Source organism: Glycine max, chromosome 3 (assembly GCF_000004515.6).
Source record: "Glycine max cultivar Williams 82 chromosome 3, Glycine_max_v4.0, whole genome shotgun sequence".
Classification (NCBI taxonomy): domain Eukaryota; kingdom Viridiplantae; phylum Streptophyta; class Magnoliopsida; order Fabales; family Fabaceae; genus Glycine; species Glycine max.
The window spans coordinates 38,056,013-38,080,286 of NC_016090.4; the positions used below are offsets into that span (position 1 = coordinate 38,056,013).

At 31.6% G+C, this 24,274-nt stretch overlaps 4 protein-coding genes across 9 annotated transcripts; 1 reads left to right on the forward strand and 3 right to left on the reverse strand.

Annotated features, from left to right (window-relative positions):
• Positions 1 to 2,794: 2,794 nt before the first annotated feature.
• Positions 2,795 to 4,061, reverse strand: LOC113001245 (sucrose transport protein SUC4). 2 transcript variants are annotated; one of them, XM_041014075.1, is made up of 2 exons: positions 3,473 to 4,061; positions 2,795 to 3,186 (listed from the first exon to the last, which is right to left on the reverse strand). In XM_041014075.1, the coding sequence occupies exons 1-2, from the start codon at positions 3,524 to 3,526 to the stop codon at positions 2,926 to 2,928; spliced, it is 315 nt and encodes a 104-aa protein (XP_040870009.1). In that variant the 5' UTR covers positions 3,527 to 4,061; the 3' UTR covers positions 2,795 to 2,925. The 2 variants fall into 2 exon arrangements, with proteins under 2 accessions (XP_040870009.1, XP_025983837.1); XM_026128052.2 differs by having other exon boundaries at positions 2,795 to 3,189.
• Positions 4,062 to 7,088: 3,027 nt separating this feature from the next.
• On the forward strand, positions 7,089 to 11,022 carry LOC100805926 (cyclin-P3-1). The gene is made up of 3 exons (XM_006576834.4): positions 7,089 to 7,404; positions 8,143 to 8,547; positions 10,469 to 11,022. Exons 2-3 carry the CDS (start codon positions 8,150 to 8,152, stop codon positions 10,722 to 10,724), a joined length of 654 nt encoding a protein of 217 aa, XP_006576897.1. The 5' UTR covers positions 7,089 to 7,404; positions 8,143 to 8,149; the 3' UTR covers positions 10,725 to 11,022.
• Positions 11,023 to 11,714: 692 nt separating this feature from the next.
• LOC100797224 (DAR GTPase 3, chloroplastic) lies at positions 11,715 to 16,075 on the reverse strand. 2 transcript variants are annotated; one of them, XM_014773800.3, is made up of 9 exons: positions 15,924 to 16,075; positions 15,607 to 15,759; positions 15,390 to 15,487; positions 14,526 to 14,599; positions 14,350 to 14,436; positions 13,456 to 13,571; positions 12,774 to 12,955; positions 12,436 to 12,493; positions 11,715 to 12,290 (listed from the first exon to the last, which is right to left on the reverse strand). In XM_014773800.3, exons 2-9 carry the CDS (start codon positions 15,723 to 15,725, stop codon positions 12,266 to 12,268), a joined length of 759 nt encoding a protein of 252 aa, XP_014629286.1. In that variant the 5' UTR covers positions 15,726 to 15,759; positions 15,924 to 16,075; the 3' UTR covers positions 11,715 to 12,265. The 2 variants fall into 2 exon arrangements, with proteins under 2 accessions (XP_014629286.1, XP_025983660.1); XM_026127875.2 differs by having other exon boundaries at positions 15,602 to 15,759; positions 15,924 to 16,052.
• Positions 16,032 to 23,314, reverse strand: LOC100806452 (ARM REPEAT PROTEIN INTERACTING WITH ABF2). 4 transcript variants are annotated; one of them, XM_041014076.1, is made up of 20 exons: positions 23,032 to 23,313; positions 22,733 to 22,929; positions 21,879 to 22,051; positions 21,690 to 21,810; positions 21,540 to 21,614; positions 21,344 to 21,438; positions 21,101 to 21,176; positions 20,903 to 21,010; positions 20,235 to 20,363; positions 20,051 to 20,119; positions 19,842 to 19,901; positions 19,587 to 19,707; positions 19,358 to 19,500; positions 19,060 to 19,123; positions 18,876 to 18,952; positions 18,606 to 18,670; positions 18,401 to 18,518; positions 18,172 to 18,296; positions 17,896 to 18,025; positions 16,032 to 16,168 (listed from the first exon to the last, which is right to left on the reverse strand). In XM_041014076.1, the coding sequence occupies exons 1-19, from the start codon at positions 23,243 to 23,245 to the stop codon at positions 17,938 to 17,940; spliced, it is 2,118 nt and encodes a 705-aa protein (XP_040870010.1). In that variant the 5' UTR covers positions 23,246 to 23,313; the 3' UTR covers positions 16,032 to 16,168; positions 17,896 to 17,937. The 4 variants fall into 4 exon arrangements, with proteins under 4 accessions (XP_040870010.1, XP_040870012.1, XP_040870011.1 ...); XM_041014078.1 differs by lacking the exon at positions 17,896 to 18,025 and having other exon boundaries at positions 16,038 to 16,168; positions 23,032 to 23,314; XM_041014077.1 differs by lacking the exon at positions 16,032 to 16,168 and having other exon boundaries at positions 17,706 to 18,025; positions 18,876 to 18,910; positions 23,032 to 23,314.
• Positions 23,315 to 24,274: the final 960 nt, after the last annotated feature.

Genomic DNA, 24,274 nt, shown 5'->3' on the forward strand with positions numbered 1-24,274 from the left:
GAGATACGATTCCATTGCATACTTTATATAACAAAATCATGTTAAAAGGGTTTTTCGGAAATATCATTTTTAAAGTTGAGGGGGTGTGAATAGTAAAAATGAGAGTTAGAACAACTATCCCCTTTAAAGCCCATTTGTTATGAAAAAAAGGTAAAAGGTTGTCTTTTAAATCTTTTCTCTACACCATGATTCAAAAAATTTCAGAAATATAAACATAAAATATTACAGAAAATTTCAATTGTTAAATTAAAATTTACTGCTGCCATAAAAAAAAATTACTGCTTTTGAGTAGCATATAGTTTGATTTCAGATAAAATATATTTTAAATCTTTATACTTTAAAAAATTCTTGATTTTAGTATCTCTACTTCATCAAATACTTTGCTCCCTGAATTTTCTTAAAAAACTAGTGTTCTTAATCCTTCAAAACAGATGCTATGTAAGAAACAATATTAATAACGTTTGTCTTGAAGGACTAAAATATTTATTTTTAAAAGTTCGAGACCAAAATATTAATGTAAAATGCAAAAATCAAAATATTTTTTTTTATAAAGTATACGTACCAAAAATATATTTTTCTCTTGATTTTATTAAACATGTGATACTAGTGGCATAATTTTGAATTGGGTGGACATTTATAATTCATACATCTCATATGCAATCGTAGGCAGCTCACACATTCAGACCCAGACCCACCGTCACCGTCGCCGTCCACCGACAGTCTGGTGTTCATGCCTTTTGTCCGTTACTGAATTATGATAATAAAATAATAATAAAAAATAACCAAAAAATATTCAGAATAAAAAAATCCAAGTATTTGACTTTTTCTGTTTTTCGACGTCACTACAATGTTAAACAAAAATATAGATACATAAAAATAAAAAATTCATTCGAATATTTCATCCGGACAGCACAACCACTCTGAAACTACCTGTTGTGCTTGCAGTTTCTGCACCGACACATTGCCAGCTAAATGGCATGCTTCTTCTGTCTCCATTGCTTGTCTGTTTTATGCATCAACACATACACACACAATCAAAAGCAAAGAGTTTTGGATAACAAATAATCATAGGGCTCAGCTACTTTGATTCCAATCCTAGTCGTTTTCTTATACACGTCATTTATATATAATTTAGCTATAATTTCTTCTTCAAATCAATAATTTATCTTGACTGTAAAATTGAGAAAATTTCTAAAAGAATGTGTTAGCTATTAAAAAAAAAAAACATCACATAAATTAAAATGTCTGCATGCAATGGGAACTAGTAGGGCTTGTTCGACCAGGAGAGCTAAAGCCTAAAAGGAAACGGACTTGGTGCAGTCTATCAAATTTACGTGTGAATCACTAAATCAAAATCATTAAATAAAGATTGAATTGTTCAAATTTTAATATATATTTTAAGTCTGAAATTGAAATTTGAGTTCTATTAGTTGTAAACGTATGAATTTAATTGGTTACAGCTAACGAATTGAATCTGAAATAATATACTTTCACTCAAACGTGCACGAAAAATTTATTAGGAGAGGAGGGTTATATTCATAAATTCCAAAAAACTACATTTTTAATAAATAACGTGCTTGTCTTTCATCGTTCTGTTGAAAAATTGTGGACATGTATCCTGAGGGAAATCCGATTCTCTGGTGCTTAAGGATTAATTTGAGTAAGTGTAAGCCTACAATTAAGTGTAATTACTTGTGATTCTAGTATGTGTGATATTCCTCTAGGAGTGGACCTCTTGTTACAGCTCCAACATATCATTAGCGTCTATTCAATAGTGTTGAGAGTGTCTTTTTATTCTGTTAATTTTTTTTTAGGGAAAAAAATTTGATGAAAATTTTTGTAACTAAATTTATCTCCTCCTTAGTTCAACCAACCCATTTTTCTAAAACATATATGATATACGTGATCTATAGAAAAAACTTAACTAAAAATCAATGTCATCAATTTAAAAAAAAAAAAAAAATCTCGGCAAGTTTCAGTATTACTCCATATTATATATCTCGATATATTATGATATATATTTTATAACAGGGTTACTAAAAAAAATCTCATCAGTTTAGTCGTTAATTATTGTTAGAGTTTAAGGTGAGGAGTTCTAATCTTTTCTTTAATATTTTGACAATTTTTTTAAATATTTTCACGTACCACATCATTACAATATGTCACAACACATCAACATCGGTACCATCTGCAGCATTAAACGTGTAAAATTTTATTATGCTCTAATCATTCTACTCCGTATTAATTTTTATGGGAAATCATTCTTCTGTCCTAAATTATTAAACTTAAAAACTTAATTTGTTGAGATAAGTTTTTATGGAAAGAAAGGAAAATTCATTTCATTATGTTACAAATGTTTTTGACTCAAACATATTAACTCTCATGAAAGATATTTGTGGTGCGAAAAAAAAAACGTGTATTTTGTGGTGCAGAAAAAAAGTATAATTCATTCCTGATTTCTCAGCTATGTTTGTTTGCTCAGCTGCTTACATTTATCCTTTTAGTCTGTGTGCTTCATCCATCCATTCAAACCAAGGAGTGTCTAATTAGAGTTTGCTAAATGATCAAAATTTCTCAAAAAGAGTGTTTAAGTAGAGAATTTTAACTGAAGAAATTAATTTATCAAAAAATTTAAAATTTTTTAATCTAAAATTCATTGTTTTTGGATTTTTTATGTAAAATTTAAATTTTTAAAATTTTAAAACATAATTTTAAACAATTAAAAATGTGAAATTTTAATTTCTTTCTAAAATGTGAAAAATTAAAATAATCAATTCATCATAAACAATTATAACTTCAATTAGCAATTACAAATTCAACAAACAAAGAGAAGACAAAAGAGAGAGAGAGAGTTAGCTTGCTAGTGATATCATTGAGCAAGGCACGAAGAGATCTTTGTGTGACGTTGTTGGCAATGTTGAGGATCTAAAAGTCGATAATGAAGATAGTGATGGTAACAGGGTGGTAGTCCGTGGTGTCACTGAGGAGCCAACTGATGTTGGCGGTGTAAGCAATGATAAGGACAACGACAAAGATGATGACGACATCGATGAGGATGAAGGGCCTACGACGGTCGAAGCGGCTAGTGCAACGGTCATTAATGTGGCCGATAAGGGGCTGCATGAAGAGGTCGAGGACTGGGCCGCAGATCCAAATGATGCTGGCACATTGATGGGGGATTCCTAGCTGCTGAACGTAGGATATCAACATAAGAAACGGTAAGATTCACCTGAACTCGCGACTGAAGTCATGCACATAAACTTATCTTTATCCAATCACAGAATTTTAAAAATAAAAAAATTTTAATTGAAATATTTGAAATTCTTAAAATTAATTTTTTTTTATAATTTTAAATTATCTTATCCAAACACACTCTAAAGTTTTTATTATTAGAAGAAGATGAATATTAATTGTTGAAGGATATGTAATACTGTATATCAACGGTGTCGACCTATTTAAAATAAGGAGTTACCTGTCTAGATGTGCTAATTGATGTTTCTGTTGCACCAACAACAATTGCCGCCATATTCACATGATGCAGACATTAGACATATGATCATGTGAGAAAGTTCACATGTCAATATTTATAACCATACGAAACGAATTCAACAAACCACGTTATATATCCTGAATCATTAACTCGGTCGGGGAGGGCATATGAAATTCAATTTTACCAAACAAATTATATATATAGAAACTAAATAGTTATTATAAATTTTAACACGTTTGTCAAATATAGAAACACGTGATAATAGTAAAAAAAAATAAAAAAATGAGCATATTCTATTTTCTGTCCTCTCTCTCCCATTGAAATTTCTCCATTGCATATAATTGAACTTGAACGTGTAGTTGGCTAAATTGTATGAAACCCGTCCTTTGCATGTCTTAAAAAGTCGATATAGAAACGACCCATTTAATTCAATTACATTCAACTCCATACTGAACCTAGCCAATAGATAGAGATAGAAAATAAAAAGATTAGACTATTAATTTTTTTAAAGACGAACTGAATTTCAATGATTGAACAATTGAAAATAGTAATTAATAATGTTTGGTTCACCTTCTACCAAACATTTCTATTTTATTTAATATGGTGATGGTGTCCTGTCCAGATCATTAGGTTTCAAGGTTCTTCTTAAAAGTAGGGGAACTATATGCTGATTATGCAAATGACTAATTGTGATACAAGAATAGTTCCATGCTCATGCCACTTACAATTTTAATGGATAAAACTGCATCACTTTCTTCACATGAAAAGTTTACATTTCAAAATCGTTATTGTCGTTACCAAATCGACAAAAATTGTCCCAAAGGAAACAAGTACTTCGACATATAACGCGATTTTTTTTAAATAAATAAATATTGTGAAATATCAAACACAGAGATCAATCAATCTATTAAACTAAAGAGGGATTGCACAACCACCCAAATGAATGTACATTCGAGACTATTTTCAGAAGTAAAGCAAAAAGATTAGAAGGAGAGAGAAAGTAGAATTTTCTGTAGCGCGGTCCAAATAAGCAGCAAAAAAAGTGCGGCAACAAAGAAAGTGAAAACCAAATATTTTAGTGTGACTCAAAGTCTGAGTCACAAGGCATTCATCATGGTTCCAATGACAATATATTGGGTTTACACGTCGTCCCCACCTTAAGCTTTATCGTATTCCGATTCTTTATCATTGTTATTGTTAATCACAATCGGTGATGACCCACTAACTATGGCCTATCTTGCGGCGTAATTTATCATAGATTCATAGACTATTGGTCTTGAAGGAAAAAGAAGACAGACTTTTTATTAGTGACCCTCATCGATCCAAAAAATTTTACTCATAAAAACAATCAAACACTAATTCTTCTATTTAATACACTGTTTACCCACATATACATACATGATTAGAGATAGGGATTGATGGTTCTTATAAAAATTTTGTTAATATTTTTACTTTTTGGATAAAGTGATTTTTTTAATGTATTAAGTGAAGAAAAAATTTAGAATTTTTTTTTAAAATAAATTATTAAAAATGCATCTAATATAAATTTGGCTACGATGAGAGAAGAGAGAAGCATAGGAAATCTTTATATTATTTTAGTAAATATAATTCTGACGACGCATAATCAAATAATTATAATTCTAATAACATATTGAATGAGTGTAGTTTAATTGGTAAGTTCAATTGTTAGTGCACATTGAGTTTATGAAAAAAAGATCTAAATTCAACCAGTAAAGGATGAGTTTTAAATGTGATTAAAGGATCACTTATAAGAAAATAAAATATTTACTATTAACCTATCATGATTAATCCTTTCTTAATTAATTTTTGTAAGTGAATATTTAACCTCTCACGGCTCAGATATTTTTGTGCTTTACGTAAACATTAACACTTGGGCATCTTTGTATTCAAATTATTGTTATAGCAGATCCTAACACTTAACATCTTTGTATTCAAAATCCACTAAACAATGGTGATAATTGCATAGCCATCTCAATCAAAAAAAAAAATGAAGAAATAAAATATCATGTGCCTATAAATGAATGTTTGCAATGCGGACATCTTGAAATAACTTTTCTATTTTCCTTGCGGTGCCTTTATTCACTGTAGTCTATAGCCACCGTTTTCTTTTTTGTGTGTGTGCATATGGATCTCATTTATTGGGGGCGATGCTACTTTGATTTTATATATATATATATATTTTGTTATCATCTTTGGTTAACTAATAATGTGTACTCTTTATTAAAAAAAAAAAACTAATAATGTGTATAAGTCCGTGATAAAAAAAAACGCACAATTTAATTATGCATAACAAATAGTATTACCTATTTCTTTTCTTAAATGACAAAGGAGTATTTTGCTGGAAATTTGTAGGACCTTTGTTTTGACAGAATATAATATTTTATAGTTATTATTAACTTTATATAAAAGAAAATAGGTTGTCAACAATTGCATATCATCATATTCATAAATTTATTATCTTTTAAAATAAGTATTTTAAAAATTATATCATATTCTGTGATTAGTTGATCTCATAATATTTTTTATATTGATAATGCATTATTATTAAAATTTTATTAAAAAATTATTTTATTTTATAAAAAGGATTAGCGTAAAAGACTAAAAATCAGAAATTAATTTTGTTGTGTGAGAATTTTATAAAAAAGAATTAACATCATTTTATTAAAAAATCAGTTTCTTTTAGGAGCACAAAATGACCTTAATAGGTATATATTTTCAGTTTTAAAGTTTTAATAAAAAAATAACTAATTAGAAATTATCTTTAATGTGATTTTTAAAATAATAATAATAATAATAATAACTATTACAAAAATTAACAATATTAAACGATTAGTAATAAAATAATAGTATAAAAATTCTTTAGGTCATTAATACATATATCATTTATGTTAAATAAATAGAATTTAATAAACATGTATTATCAATATCAATATAATTTTTTAAAACTATCAATAAATTAAAAATTATCTTTAACATAATTATCAAGATATTCATTGTAATTATAAATATTAACTATGTGTGACATGTGTAATTAAATCAAATAATAATGTAGGAAAAAAAAAGAAGCTTTGTAATAAAAAAAAGTATTTTATTTATCCTATAAAATAAGGATTAAAAAGGTATAATTTAAAGGAGTAAAAATAGTTTCCTGGAACATGAATGGTACTGGCTTTGTCATGATATATGACTGGTGTGGTGAAATTCATTACCGACGCTATCTGGTGAGAGAGGAAGGAGGTTGTGGGATTAATTAAAGGAAGAAGAAGAAATCCTTTTATGTGGGAGTAACAGCAGAAGCAAAACAAAACATCATAGACAGACACAACATTATCTTTCAACTGTTGCTCTGCCTCTGCACAGAGAATGGTGTGGGAGGGGAAACAGACATGATCTATCTGTGTTCACAGCACCACTGTTTCCCTGCCTCACACCCTTATCTAGAAGAACAAGAATCAGCACATACACCCGCCACAACGCCATAGTCATCATCACTTAGAAGAACTTCACAATTTTTATTTTGTGAGTTTCTCATCTCTTTCTCTTTTTCTCATTGCTTGCATTGCACTTGCAGCATAGGTTGCTTTTTTGTTTTCTTTTCTTTTCTGCTGGCTTAATATTGTGGGGATTTGTTATTTCTGTATTTTTTTTCTTCTTCTGGTTGGTTTTGTTGGTCAAGGCTAAGTGGTTTTCTCTTTCTTTCTTGCTTTTGTTTTCTGGGGGAGGGTTGTGTCGAGTGTTTTTAGCTGACACAACCTGAAAGCTTTTGTCTTTATTCCGAAATTTGTGGCAATCTTTGCGGTTTAGCTTCTGGGGTGTTGGGGTGGAAGTAAAGTTTGTCACTTTGAGATCTAGGTGGGGCTGATATGCAGAAACAACGGCAATGAGCAAATTGGGTATGTAACTCTCTTACTTGGTGGGACAGTTGTTAATTTTTATTTTGAGGGTGTATGCTAGGGGGACAGAAATTTTTTCGAGTGGAGTGGACTTCTTGATTTTGGTTCTTGGTTTGGGACAAGAGACTGGAGATCTAGGGAATATTATGGTTTATGGTTGCTCGTGCTGGATGCCCAATATGTTCAGATCTAACCCAAACTGAAGTTATCTTGCATGAGTGGGACCATAGGATTAGAAATTCTCTGTGTACTTCATATCAGAAGTTTTTGCAGCACATAGGATTAGTTATCTCTATGCATTAGGCAGAGGGATCTTGCAGTTTCTTTTTCTTTGGGATTCTTTTCCGGCTAAGTTGATAGATAGGCATTCTTTTTTTTTTTTTTTGTAGTCTAAGCTTCTATTATATCCCTTTTTTTAAGTCACGGCATAGTGGGAAGTAACTTTTATTGAGAATTCATGTGACTTGGTGATATTTCATTTGTTCTAACCACTTGGGGTGTGTTTGGGAAAATACTTTTTTTTCAATTCATCAATATTGTTGCATATCCGTTTTGTGCTTTGTAAAGTGTTAATGAATGTATGGTGCTTCTGAAACTGAAATCCAAACAGGCAAACACACACTTGCTATCCAACTGCTAAAGTTTATCAAGTTCGTTGTTAACATGATCCTCCAAAACTACTGAAAAACTGCATTTCAATGAGGATTATCCTATTGACTATTGTTCATTTCTTTGCAGCTTGGATATGGCGAGTCTTGCTCTTGAAACCGAGGATGTAATCTCAGATATATACCTTTCACTGGGACTTAAGGAATCAGACAAAGGAGTAGGAGTTCCTCGAGTTTTATCTCTTCTCTCTTCACTTCTTGAGAGATCAGTTCAGAGAAACGAAACGCTATTGGAGGCAAAGCACGTAAAAGATGTAGTTACAGTATTTCACGGTTTAAGAGCTCCTACTCTGAGCGTTCGAAAGTACATTGATCGTATCTTCAAGTACTCAGGTTGCAGCCCATCATGCTTTGTCGTGGCACACATATATGTGGACAGATTCATTCAACACACAGAAATCAAATTGACTTCACTTAATGTGCACCGGCTTCTGATAACAAGCATCATGCTAGCAGCAAAGTTTATAGATGACGCGTAAGTGCAAGTTTTAAATTGAACAAACACACATAATATCTAGCTAGCTGTTGTTGTCTGCATTATTTATCTTGTGGTGGATATGTTGATGCTGTACGTAAAACTTATCTATTTTGTGGGGGCATATATGGTGATATTTATTAGGTAAAATTGTATTTTTGGTCCTCCTAGTTGTCTTCAATTTCCGATTTTGGTCTCACTTTAAAATTATTCACGCATTTTGTCCTCCTTTTTTATACAATCAGACAATCTTGATTTCCAAAGTCCAGATTTAGACATTGACTGTTACAAAGAAATGTTGACAGTCACGTGTCACATTCTGATTGGACATCGATTCTATGGACGATGAAATGCATTGTTATTGTCATTGACCAATCAGAACATGACATGTGACAGTTATCGTCCAATCAGGACGTGACATATGGCAATTATCGTCCAATCAGGATGTGACATGTGACAATCAACATCCCTTTGTACCAAGATTGTGTGGTTGGATAAAAAAAGAGAATAAAATGCGTGAATAATTTTAAAGGGAGACCAAAATCGAAATTGGAGATAACTAGGGAGACTAAATTTACAATTTTATCTATTTATTAATATGACCGGTCTAGGAGATTCAGAGTGACAATCTTAGGGTGTATTATATTAGGATTTAAAAAAAGTATGTGATATTCAATCAAGATTTTTAAATAGTATAAATAAGTCTTATATTCAATTAAGATTTTAAAGACTTTTCAAGGTAGACAACAAAATCTGGTGGTATTCAATTAGGATTTTCTATGACTTATAAAAAGTTTTCTCTAGTATTTAAAAATATACAAATTTCGATGGGTTCTTTTTTAAGAAAGATTTTTTAGTATAAAACATCAATCAAACAATCTCATCTAAATCTTTGAGATTTTGTTATACTTTTTTCTTTCTTTTTCTATTGATTAACATACCTTCTTTTCTCTCATCACAATATCATTTTCTCTCTTTAATATTTTTCAAGATCCATGTGTCATATATTGCTCCTATTCTTTTGGAATAAAAAAATAGCAAATATACTCCTCCCTTCTATACTTTTTCCTTTGTTTTTTAAATTAAATTAATGTTTGTCTTATATGTTAAGACTAATCATGTTTTTTCTTATACTAACTATGTTATCACCTGGACGCAATGTTTGTGACTGGCCCTCTTAATTTCATCATCCGTATAACTCAATAATTCTTCTATCAATTTTTCAGTTTCACTATTCCCTTTTAGTATATCCTTATTATTGCATCCCATTTAAACATGTCATTAAATTTATCATGAAATAATTATAGTAATTAAAAAAAAATCAGAAAATTAACGTATAATTTTAAATCTATTATTCAAATCCAAAAGTAAAAATGAGAATATGTTATTGCAAGAAATGTTAGTATAGGAGAACATAAAATTATAAAATATAGTTATTAAAAGATTAAAAAATTATATTGATTTTACTTTTTTATCCAAACCTTATTATTTTTTATTATTTTTTCACTAATTCTTATAATTTTGAATATGTTTTTAAAAATTCACAAAATTCTCTCAAATCTCATAAATTTATATAATCCTTTCAAATTTTTTAAATTCTTATGATATAAATCCATTAAAATTTAAACTATCATAAAAGTCTTGTAAAGAAATATGATAAGTCATAATATTTCTACGTAATTTTTAAAATCTACAAAAAAAATTTATGCTAAAATAATCTTTTAAAATTCTAATCTAATACACCCCTTAATTAGCCGTGTTGCAATGCTGAATCAATGATATATTTGGCAAAACGAATGATTTAAAGGGGAAAAAAATAGTTTCTCATACTTTTACCATTTTGAGTAGCTGTCATTGTCTATACTTGGTTCATTCAGTTGAAGTTTTGTTAACTTAGCTTCCTTTTCTATTTGGTTTGCAGATTCTACAACAATGCTTACTATGCAAAAGTTGGAGGAGTGAGCACGTCTGAATTAAACAGGTTGGAGATGAGCTTTCTATTTGGCATAGATTTTAGGCTTCAGTTTAGTGTAGACACGTTTGGAAGATATTGTAGGCAATTGGAGAAAGAAGCTGCAGAAGTAGTCCAAATTGAAAGGCCAATGCAGGCTTGTCGAATTAAAGAAAGTTGGTCAAACAAAGATGATCCTACCTGTGCTTCCACAATTGCAAGATAAAAATGTGGCAACACCATTGTAGCAATATATTGCTGTCCCACAATTAACCGAGACAAAATGAATTTGAAGTATTTCAAAGTAAAAAAAAAAAAAGAGAGAGAGAGAGAATAGATTGTTCTATACTTGCCACTGGAAATTCAACCATTTTTTACGGACACTATTGTGTTTAGTTTTGTTTCCTTTGTAGTTTTTATTTTTCCGTTTTATTGTTTTGCCCCCCGTTTGTAATTGCATGCTTGGAACCGGATAGAGATTGTGTTGAAATTTTATCGCTTACAATTCGTTTGAGTTTCCTCAAGTACATGTTGTCATAGTGATTATAGGTCTTACCCGTAAGCACCGGGAAGAATAAAGTCTATAGACGCTGTAGATAACTTCTTTATGACACAAAACTGTTAATTAGTGGCACTTTTTCTTGGAATATCATAAAGTCCAATGGACGAAGTTTCATGCTGCTAAAAAGTGTTTTTTTCTCCTTTTTCTTGGAGGTTTAAACAAAGAATCATTAAATATAGAAGAATGGGTGGCTTAAAGTATCAGCTTAAGAATGAAAATGAATAATAGACTATTAGATTCCTGTTGAATCAAATCCAATGACATTCATCCGATCCATCATCTAAAACCAATAGTCTCACATATTACTCAAAGATATAGGCAATACACAATTTAATCCTTAAGGCGGCAAGTTATTATCTTTTTGGTTCCTGAATTTTTTACAATTTGTCCATGAAAATTTGAAGTTACTGACGTTTTAATCCCTTTATTAACATCTGCTGACAGAAACACTTGCAAATAACTTCAAATTTTCGAAGACTAAATTGTACAAACATATATCTTAGGGCCAAAGGTAAACAACTTGCCTCTTTCAAGAACAAAATTGTGGGTTATCTCTAATTAACATAAGTTTATTAATCCTAGACCCATAATCAGAACCTATGTTCAAAGGAAACACCAGCCTTGGGGGCAAGATCAGATAGTATATGTAACTTCTGTTGAATCGTCTTACAATTTTATTGCTTTGGCATAATCATGTTTATCTGTTTAAACAATATGGGCTGAATACCATCCCCAAAGTGCAACAAGCATCAGCCCTAATTTTAAGAAACATCTGACTATAACAATTAAGTATATACTATACAAAATATGAGCATGATGACTACGAACTCCCATCCCATGGCACACTAGTTCTATAGACAGATGCACGAGACCAAATTACATGGTAATAACAAGAAGCATCCATGGCTTCAAATCCTGTTTCGTGTGCCTCGAGGATCCAAAGGTTGTCTTGTGGGAGCATTCACCTTTCCCTTCTATAATGACAATATCCACATTCATCTAACACCATGTGGAGTTGTCTTCTGCAGTAAGTTCCAAGAGGTCTCTAGCGTAATTTCCAATTCAAGCTTCACAGAGTTCTGCTTTTAAAAGCAAACATCTGGCCTTCACCTAGGAGGCCTCTCCAGTGCAGTCCAACCAAACTTACCTTTTCTAAAATCTGCTAGGACACGGAATGCTGCTTGATGAACATCTCCATTAAATACTCAAACTGCAAGCTTCTCTATGAATCTGCAATTTAGTAAATATAATACGCCACATTAAGTTAAGAAGAAACTACTTAAAAATATGAAGAGATATAAGCACTGTCCGACCTCTAAATGCAAAACACATAAATCAATGCAACAAAAGAACTTTAAAAAGAAGAATCACATACGTTCTACCATCTTGACAATCTACACCAATCTTGTATCTTTTACAAAGAGCATCTTTGCCTGCACTCAACAAAGACTTAGAATTATGAGTTTGATGAGAGGGAAGGAAGATCAAACAACATAATATTGACCCCAACACTGTATCACTTTATAAATTACAGAACACTTGTTGGAAAAACGCAACGTGTCATGCAAAACACCAGTGAAATAATTGACATTGATATTGATATCCTAAACAAGGTACCATGCGAAAGAAACCCACCCACCCTGAGATCTAGAAACTGACATTTTTCTCAACTAAAATAGGATTCCACTTTGGGTTGCATGTCATGTCACATACCTATTGTGGGAAGCTTTGTAAGCATCTGCACAAGAATTGCAGCAACATCAGCCACATCATAGGACCTCTCTCCAATGTCATCACATATGGCGAGTTTTATAGCTGCAGACTGATCATTGATTCGCATTGGGAGTATCCCAGGAGAGTCCAGCAGTTCAAGATCTTTCCCAAAACGAACCCACCTTTCACATTGAGAAAGAAATATGGCAAATTACATATTCAGCATGTAATGAGAGATCAAGTGATCTACTAGTGTTTTGTTTGAGCTTAAACTTTTAGTCGGAACAAATTAATTGTATACTTCTGCTGGAAACTGTTTTTGACACTATTAGCACTTGAGCAGAATGTACTATGTAGCCTCATTAACTTTTTCTTCTGTTGAGAGCAAAGAAAATCCGAGAAGCTATAATTTTCAACATTTGGGACAAAAATCTTGCTGATGAAATTCGGAGGACAGGTTGCATCCATTAGATTCTATAGTCCATTCATTTTTTGTCATTTTAGTTGTCATTGAAGAATCAAGAACAGAGTACAAACTTAAAAGTACTTAAATTAGTTCAAATAGTAAGTTAAACAAAATACAAATTAATTTATGAGCAAATAAAAGAAACTGCTGCAAATTTTAAATACTCTCAATCTCTCAATAAAAAAATTATTTAGGGAAACAAAATGAATAACCTACCTCAATTCTCTTGTGACTCCTGGCCTGGGAGCTGCTGGGCACATTCTTCGCTTTAACAAACGGTTGACCAAAGATGACTTTCCAACATTAGGGTATCCAACTATTCCAGCTTGAACCTATTAAATAGTAATATACATTCTTTAAATAATAATAATATTTTCAGAGACATTACATGTGAACGACAACAATTTGTAATTAGTTGAAGGACAAGCTTTGCTCCAAACAGATTCATGACTTAAGATGTAATTTGATAATACATAATTTGCAGTAATAAACTAATAATTAATAAAAAAAAACTTTTGGAATAGAATTATGAAATAAAAGATAAATCTGCATGAATAATGCATGTAAGGACTGGACATTAGGCTTAGCCATGGAAACTCATTTATATCCATTGAAAAGGACATGTGTACAACTAATAGATAACTTGATAAGGCACCCTTATTTTTTTGTGAAATAAGCAATACAAGATGAAAGATAGGGAAAAATTGTACAAAGCAATCAGCCAAATTTTTTGTTACACCATTTCCGGAACCATGTTTCACTCTAGATTAAATTTACTCAAAAGAACCAGCAAAACATTGATTTATTATACAATTTACTGAACACTACTTTAAATTAGAGAACAAAGGAGCTGCGAGAAAGAAAGAGTGTTGTGACTTGCGGAAACAAGGTATTCAGCTCTTTCTTTCTCTAACAAAACATGTGTTTCATTATTTTTAGATGGAACAAGAAAGAGAGTTGCAAAAACTAGTATGCACACAGTAATTTCTTTCTCCGATAAAGGCTTTCATAATCTGAGATAGGAAAGTAGGTCTTTTACCAGAGAATTAGCATAAGAAAATGAACAAAGAGAACCAAAAAACAGGTTTGCAATTGCTAGGAGTAACCCACCGCACGGGGAAGTAGCCCTTTGGTTCTACGCCTAACATTTACATCAGCTGCTAATTCCTTTGCTAACCGGCCTAGCTTCATTGTTCCCTGTACTCGCAACATATGATCAGACATCCTGTACATGAAACTTCAGAGCATGGAGAGCTATGGGAGAAAAAAAGATCTTGTTTTAATACCATTCCAAGCTGCCCATTGGAGAAGACAACCTTTGTGCCATTCCTAGTAAAATAATCAGCCCAAGCATTGCGGTCTGCAGTTGATATCATGTCTTCCCTATTTAAAACCAAAATTCTCTTTCTATTTCCCAGCCATAGATCCATCCACAAAAGCAAAAGTAACAGTAAGATGAAGACTAGGAATGTATCATCCTAGAACCTCAGGCCTTAATATTGTACTAGGATGTATGGTCTTACACTCTTACAAATATTTCATGTTCCAATTTGAAGCATTATGTGACATTAACAAAAAAAAATAGCATAAGCGCAAAATATAAACTATTATTCATAAAACAAAGAAACCATGTAAAAAGGCTGTAACACTGTATAATAAAATTACATATCAAATAAAGAAGCTAAAACCAACAATAGAGAACTGCAAGAAACAAGTATACATTTCTTCCACAAAACCCAAGATGAAAAAAGGAACCTCTTAGGCATTAAATAAAAGGAAGTAGAGTGAGGACAACCAAAAAAGTTCAATGAAATGTCAATCATAGCTAGTTTGGATATACGTCTCAAGAAGCACTTGTAGCAGGAGAAAATAAAATGAATCAAGTCATGCACCTCAATTTTTTTTCCCTCACTAACTTTCCCATAAGTTGAAGTGTATAAGTTGATTTTAACTTGTACAAGTAATTTAATTCATTTTACTTTCTACTTCACATGTGTGTTGAGAAGTTTGTTCCAACTGGCTTTTAGTTCAAGATAACAATGGGTACAGAGGACAAAAGTAGAACACAAACATCATTCATGTCAACTACTCAACTCTAATTGTAGATACTTAACAAAGTTAATATCTTTAATTCAAAAAAAGAAACTTGCCTGTGGATGACTTGTGGACATTGGAATTCGTCGATCCCGCACCTCTATCACAACATCCATCAACTTGAGCTGCTCCTTCAGTTCCTTTTCTGCTTTGTCTATATGACCAGGAAACCACAGCCCCATACCCCACAAGAATATCAGCATTCCAAATTTCGCAACAATGCAACAATACACAATACAAATTGATGGGGAGGCATATAAACAAATACCTTACCTGCACAGGGCGCAATGCCTTTGTCCAGTGATAAAGATCAGTGTCAAGCTCACTCCAAAGATCACTCTGTCCTTGGCACCCATCAAATAAGTTGTTGCTGTTGGAGTTTCCATATCCATTATCCCTCCAACTGGGGCCTCCCACACCAATTATCTGCACCACAAAAATTGAAATTTGTTAAAAACAAAAAATGAAACTTGAATTACTCAAAACACCAACACGTATCATGTAACAAACACCAGAACATGCAATCTCGGGAGGTGAGAGTGTATAGGAAAAAGATAAAAAAAATTGAGTGAAAAGACGAAAAGGGTTGCCTGAATAGGGGAAGATTGAGATGAGAGAGCTGATGCGGAGAATCTGCCACGGTTGGGAACGAAGTGTTGAGGTATTGGTGGAGAATTGGGGACCCATAAGCTTGAAAGCTGAACACTCATCACTGTGCTATGCGAATGCGATTAATCACTCTCTGTTGTTCGCTTTTCTGTTCGGTTTCAGTTTTCAACCACGCTGTTCACAACACTCGCGAGTTTTTTCTTTGCTTTGGGCTAATTCTGAACTTCTGAAAGATAACCGATGACGTCTCAATTGAAAAGTGAGTGGATTTTTTTTGTCTTACGAAAATATTTCACAGATTGGGTTAGCTTGACTGAGCGAAAATACTTAAGTCAATACAAGAAAATAAAAATAAAAATAAAATACTATTCACACATAATAAATATGACCCTTTGGATGCTAATGCACTCTATCTCCTTAAACAAGATGTTGTTCAAGTTTTTACACAAAAAAAAAATGATTGAGAAAGAAAAATTCAATAAAAATGATCTGATAAATTCTCCAACGAAATTAATCATTCATTACTAATAACATAATGAAAAAATACCTAACAAATATAGATTTTGCTTATTGAAAACTAACTTATTTTCAAGATGTTAGACCAAAAGAGGAGTGTTATTTTTACACATTCCTTTCAATATGTTTTTTTATTGTTGATTGTAATTTGCTGAAAATTCTAAAATTGAGTTTATTAAACGTCGAATAAATAACTAGATTTTTGAACTATCTAAAAAAATTTAATTAATTTTTTAAATTTTAAAAAAATATAATTAGATACTTAATCTCATAAAATTGTAACTAATTCTTAGAGTTAGTTCATGACAGTTTAAGATAATGACAATTTGTGATAGCTTTAAAAATCCTAGTAGTTACAAAATCAAAGATCCAACTACAAATTTTTTTGGTCTGGGGCCTAATTAAAAATTCTCAAATAACCTACCAATTGATTTAACTTTTTTAAATAAAAAGTAGAATCTATAATTTTTAATAAATATTAACTATAATTTAATCACAATTCTCTATTTAACTACAAATTTTTTTGGTCTGGGGCCTAATTAAAAATTCTCAAATAACCTACCAATTGATTTAACTTTTTTAAATAAAAAGTAGAATCTATAATTTTTAATAAATATTAACTATAATTTAATCACAATTCTCTATTTATTCCAAATCATTGAAAGCTAATTTGGACCTAAATAAATGCTAGAAAAGGCCTTGTGTTTTCCTTTTGACAATAAATTACTATTTGTTACTATTTTTGTAGGGAAAGTAAAAGAATGTTAGAGGAGTGACTTAATAGATCCAATTCAAGATAGTGAGAAACAAAGGGAAAAGGGTTTGAAAATAAAGCTGAAAGAAAAACAAGATAGCTGTAAATCATTTTGTTTGTGGTTTGGAAGGCTTAGACAACTGTAAAACATCTCTCCAAAAGTTCAATTTGAATTTCAGTTCATTTGTCGACCCTATTCTAGAATCATTATACTCGATGTCAGTCTTGGAGCAATTTTCAGTTTATGCCAATAATTTATTTGGCCAGTTAAACAAGCAACTAAGCCTCTAACTTAAAAACTGATGAATCTCTCGAGCTTAGATTCCAAAAGAATGACATTGTGACCAAACTGGGGGCTATTAACTGTGTTCTTGTTACAAAAATGCCCAATTGTTCACACATGAGACAACAAGTTTATGAATTTGGCAGGGGATTTTGGCTTAGGTGCACCCCAAAAGGCCAAAACTAATTAGTGCCTAACTTTCAATGGTAGTTCCTTCAAAAGACATGGTCATTTAATATTTAACTTTCAGGTATTCTCACTTTGAATACTTTATTAAATGGCCATTTTATATATATCTGCCTATCATTACTCAATCTCAAACAATGACTATTCCCCCACCACATGCTAAAAAATAATGATCAGTGATTTCTATATCTAACTAACATTTACAGCTTTGTACATTTTCAACTTTCTTCCTGTCATGGCTAAAATCTAGGGATTCTCACGAATCAGTTGGATGAGATTTGACAAGTAAAGTTGAGAAGAACATGCATATGTCTGGTAAAATGTGACGAACCAGAGGACAATACCTGCATGTTGAAAAGATGAACTTATAGTGATGAAGATGAATGAAAGGTTGGATTTCATGAATTGAATGCTCCCAGTACACAAGCAACCCGCCAGATAAACGCAGTAAACTACGGAAGTACTCCAGGTTGTAAAAAATATAACATACCATGGTTCACATCTCAGTTTATCAAATTTCTCCAGCATAAACAGTATACATGAATGTTTTAATGAAGTAGCATTGAAATCCTCTGACATCTTGTACAGTAGTGAAACATTTTCCTCAGAAATTTCCTATAAGAATAAGTAGATGAGCCATGTGATTAAATTTAGTCATTAAAAAAAAACTTCCTACAAAAGCAAAACAAATAAAAACCGTGAAAAACAATTGAGCCTACCTGAGAAATAGTATATTCACAGATACGCTTAAGGCCATCCAGAAGATACTGATCTGCTGCTCTGAGCAGGTCCTGAGCAATATCCAAATTGACATCTACTGTTCCAGTGTATATATATCTAGAATGCCAACAAAAAAATCAATTCAGACACAAGGCTTATTGTGATATTACAAAAAACACAAGAAAGGGATAGCAGAAGATGCACCTCATCATCAATTCAAAGACATCCCATTTAATATTTGGAATCACTATACTTTTGGCTTCCCTCTCCTGCATCATGAATCTCAAGATATTTATATGGATATTGAAATAGGACTAATATTAACAAAGGAGGGTAGTTACAGATAATGTACGACCTTTTATACATAGAATAACTGTTGAGAAAGAAGGGATGAAGAATTTTGACTGGTAGACCATGTCACAATAAAAAGAAAAAAGGACTTGAAAACAAAATTACAAAACAATTGATGCTTACCCTATAACTGCCATCAAACATTGCGCGAAATATATCTGAAGAAAGTAAACAATCTCTATGAGCATAAAAACTTCTTCCTGAAGAAAGGAAAACGATAAATTAGTACAGATATCGAAATCAGTTTCATTACAAACAACTAACGAAAAATAATAACAGCAGAAAATTTTAATAGCAGATACTCCACCTTCAACCAGAAATGTGACGTCAGAAAGTTTAGGATTGTTTACATATTCATCGCCAAAGTACATCTACAACAAATGCAACCAATAACAAATACTATTGTGAACAAAAAATGTGAAAAAAAAATCTCAGCTTCCCATTTTCATGCACTTAAAATATAGACAGTAAAATACCATAAATTCAATTTCAAAGACAATAACTACTATTCCAATTTAAATAACATGGTACAAATTGTTCAATAAATAAGAAAAAAAACAAAATAAACGAATGTGATAAGCCCACACATAAAGAGCAAAAAATACCTGGAGAGTTGGTGATGGAGAAGCAATGTCAAAAAGAGAGAAAGAAGAACTGGCTTTGATAGCCAATTTATGAAGCGCCGCTGAAGCATCACTTTTCTGCTTTAAGTTTGAAGATTTAAGAGTATCCAGCAGCAATTTTAATCCTGAATATTTAGCACCATATTGATTGAAAATGCATTCGAAGTACAGTGAGTGAGAAATTACAAAAATGTAGAGATTAATTATTTACCATTATTGTTAATGAATATAGTTTTACGATCATGAGGAGAACATAAATAAGCAAGAGCAATAGCTACACGTCTTTGAACAGCTTCCGCAAAGCGCATAAGATGTATTAGGTGTTTCAACACCTGCCAAAGAGGTATAGATATAAAAATCATATCCAATAACATAAAGATATATTAAAAAAATATAGTTTAAATAGATTATAATTCTCATCTATGACTAAAACAAATCACCCCATAGAATTTGCAAGAAAACTCACTCGCCCTTGAGTCTTTTCCTCTAATTTTTTTAAGGTCTTTGCTACACATTCTACAGTTTGCTGCAAGTTAAAAGACGATCACAAACAAGGAAACCCACTTAATAAATTGGTGAGAGAAAGGAGTTCTGTAAGTGAACATTAACAACTAAATTATCATTAAGAAGGAATGCAAGTGTATTGCTTTTATTTCGAAGAGTAAATGAACATACTTGATTTCTGAAATTTCCAGCCTTCAGTTTTCGAAAACCATCAGCCTTAATAATGGCAGCAACATTGTCCTATCATACAAAGTTGTTACATCAGTGGCAGCATATCATATTATCATTGCACATCAATGATATCTAAGGACAACATAATGGTTGACCAAGTAAAGAACAAGGAAATTAACTTCACCTCATTATCAGCGAGACTATAGAGAGCAAAAATAGCATTTTGTTGGACTGGCACCTTCTTTGAGTCAAGAAGTTTGAGCAGAGGCTCTATACCTCCACATTGACCAATACCAGCTTGATTATGTGAGTCCTGAAATTAGAATTATATGTGCAAAAAAAGGTTATGCAAGAAAATGGTAAGAGTAAAAAACAACACATAAAATTACAGAAAAAGGAGCATACTTTTTTGCACCATTTGATGCCCGTTTATATATAAATTAAGAAAATCCACCCATTAAGAGTTAGGTTTAAGAAAGGGAACCCCAAATTCAGCCAAAAATACTTAGTGTAACTTTAAGACTATGTGTGCTACATTATTAAAACACATCAATAGTTATCAATTTTAAAACGGTGGTGTGCAGCAGCTAATACTAAAAATGTTATAGTGAGATAACTGTTATTTTAAATATTATAATGAAAACTGAATAGTTTACACTACACATAAATTATCAAAAATCAAAACTAAAAGCCCAAAATTAAAGAAATTCAAGATAAGCAATACATCACAGACTTGCAGTTTTACACACAATCACCATCAATCAAGGAGCATGATAAAATACAAAACAATGAAAAATGAAAGATGATGGTAAAATTAATAGAAAAAGAACATAACATATTGAGAGTAATCACCTGTGCCAACCTCCCAAGTGCAAAAGCTGACATTTCCTGAAGCTCAGCATCTGGAGACCTAAGCATGTCAACTAATGGTGGAATAGCCCCTCTTTGGCAAATATGAACCTACATGAACCACAAAATATGGAATTCAATAAGAGGATTTCATAACTGACAGATTCATCATATTACAAGTTTGCAAAAAACTAAATCCACCTTGCAATCTGAATCTGTTGTGGCAAACTGACCAATTAAAAGGGCTGCTTCTCTTTGGCTCTCCGAACAGCAAGAACTGTCATTGAAATTTTGAAACTTAGGGGGAAAACGGAAAAGTACTAAATTACAAAATAATAACATGGAAGTAGTAACTCACTTTCAGAAAACATCTATAATGTTCAATAAACATCATTCTTCTATGGATTGCTTATAGGAAAAACCAAGATAGAAGTATAATATTACCTAAGTAAAGAAATGACAGGTTGTAAAGCACCTGCTAGAAGAACTTCTTTCTTAATATCTGGAGAAGAGTGGACCAGATTTCCAATCACACCAACCTACAAAAAGCGCTAACTCAGCTAGTGCTAGTAGCTTAGAACTCTGCAAGCAGCAATCTATAAAATGCATTGGACTGTGTAAAGTCATATAAGCATATTACCGCCTCATAATGTGTTTTAGGATCCTCTGATTGAAGCATTAGTACAAGAGTGGGTAATGCATTGCTTTCAACAATCTGCAATATTTTATTCTTGTAAACAACCATACCAACAATATCTATCACACCAATTTACTTCAAAAAGTCAACTACCTGATTTTTATTGCCATCGTTTTTAAATGCAAGAGTTCGCAAGGCCCGTGCAGCTGCTCGCTGTACCTTTATGTCATTGAATTCAAGCAATTCAACAAGAGGAGCTATACCGCCTTCCATCCTGAATATACCACTTGTATATAAGAGTAAATAATACAGTATTTTTGAAGGTATGGAAAAAGAGAAAACCTGAATAGGGTTTTAATGCCATTATTTTCATGGATTAGGCTGGTTATTGCATCAGCTACTCTCTTTAGAAGGTCAATAAGTGGTTGAGAAGTAGTACTGATCTTTTGCATCCTTAACCAATCAACAAGACAGGGTAAGGCTCCAGCATCTACAATGAGCTGCTGATACTCTTGCTGTTTCACGATAAAGATATAGCAAAAATAAAATCAGAATTAAGATGCTTCATGATTTATAAAATAATCTGAAACAAAGAAAAAGAGAAATGAATTAAAGAAAAGAAAATCATAGCCATTTTTCTGGAAACAAGGGTCACGGATATACTGCTAAAGAAGATCAAATGGAATGTACATAGAGATTCAATATTGTTATTACTTGTACGTAGTATGATTGAGTAATTAACCCCATACACCCAAATTCTTTACAACATGTCTGTGAAGACTGTAATGGCAGCTGCTCTTTGAGCAGGTGAATAATAAACAATTCAGAGAAACCTTAGGTGATTTGCACTAATAAAAAACAATGGGGCAGGAGCACGACAAGTGAGCAATTCCAATCTATTTGCCTCTTATATATCCAATAACCGCCAATTGAAAACTAAATATTGATATTGATTGACAAGTCATTCTAAATTATTATTTACTGATATCCATTTAGGGTTTAAAATTTGTAATTTAGAATTTTCTGACTTGGAGGTAAGCTTCCACACCTACACACATGCACAACTATCTATCAATGGATAATTCATCTAGCTTGAACCGAAACCTTTTGATGGATAAATCTAAAATCAACACTACAGTTACAATTTCATATAATTAAAATATTTAGAGAGAAAGGAAAAAGTAAAACTTATTTACTTCAATGGCAAGAAGCTCAAGGATGACCGCACATCTTTTGACGACATCAAACTGATCATGTTCCGTAACACCATCGCTGTAATCTTTCACAGTTTCTGCCTCATGACCGTCATATTTCCGCATGTTGTCTGTCAACCGAAGATGCCTCACCAGAGCAGGGACGACACCGCAATTCAGTATAGTATCCACAAGATCCTCTAAAGAAAAAAAAAAGAGAGGTGTCAATCAAACGGAAATGCAAAATTCAATAAAAGCACGAAACACAAAAATTAAAGAAACGAAAAAGAAAAGTGAAGTACCATTTGCGGCGAGTACAGAGAGGGAGTGGACAGCGCTCTTAACGGTAGCACAATCCAACGCAGTGAACGGAATAGCAGCGGAGTTGAGGAGAGAAACCTGTTTGAGAATCTTTGCAGAGATCTTTGACGCCTTGGTATGTGTCTGGTCTTCGGTTAGATCTGCTTCGAGCTTCCGCTTCGAGCTTCTTCTAGCAACAGGGTAACGCTTTTCCATGGGATTTGGGAACGAAATCAAAACAAAATAAATTAATTGGCCCTTGTGAGCTTCTCTTATGAATAGTTTTTTTCTTCTTCCTTTTAAGTTAAGTTTAGGGGAAGTTTGAATTTTGGCGCCAATCATTTTTCATTTGAATTTTGGCGCCAATCATTTTTCATATCCCGCCTTTTTTTTTTGTCTTCCTTCTGCCATGCGCGACTGACTGCATTCCTCCTCATTGTTCCATTTATATTTATATTATTATTAAATTGGATAAATATATTTTTAATCCTTGTAATTTCATCTTTTTTAATTCTTCAAGTTTTATATCATTAAATTTAATTATTATATTTCATTAAAAACATATTTTTAGTTCTTATGCACATATTATTCACAAATAACATCAATGCTTGGATAATGAATTATTATTCCTTTTCATCCTGATTGCCAAGAACAAATTATGCATTTTGAACCACAGCTCCTACTTAAGGATATTGATGAAAAACTGTGCAAATTCATAAATATGCACATAACACAAACAGTAGAAGAATGAAGATGGAAAAAGAGATAAAAATGAAGTAGTTGAAAATTAAGGTTTGATATATTTAAAAGAAACATTTTAATAACTTTTTTTTAAAAAAAAAGAAAAGAAATCCTCACACACAGCATTAACACCATCATCATTGAAAAATATATATAAGGGATACTAAAAACATGTTTTAAAAAAAATACAAGGATTAAATTGGATTATATGAAATTTCAATGACTAAAAATAAGAAAAAATGAAAATATAAAGACTAAAAACATATTTTTTTCTACTAAATTTGAGAAAATTGTTTTTATGATTTAGGCTATATTTAAAAATATGTTTCTAAATTAAGTTTATTCTAAAATATTTGTAGTATATTTTTTAGACATTAATTTTTTTATAATTAAATTTACAATAAGAAAAATTTTAATATATTTTCATATACAAATTTTTAATAATTAATTTTCTGATACAAAAATTAATATATGTATTAATATAAAAAATTATTTATTTGAAAA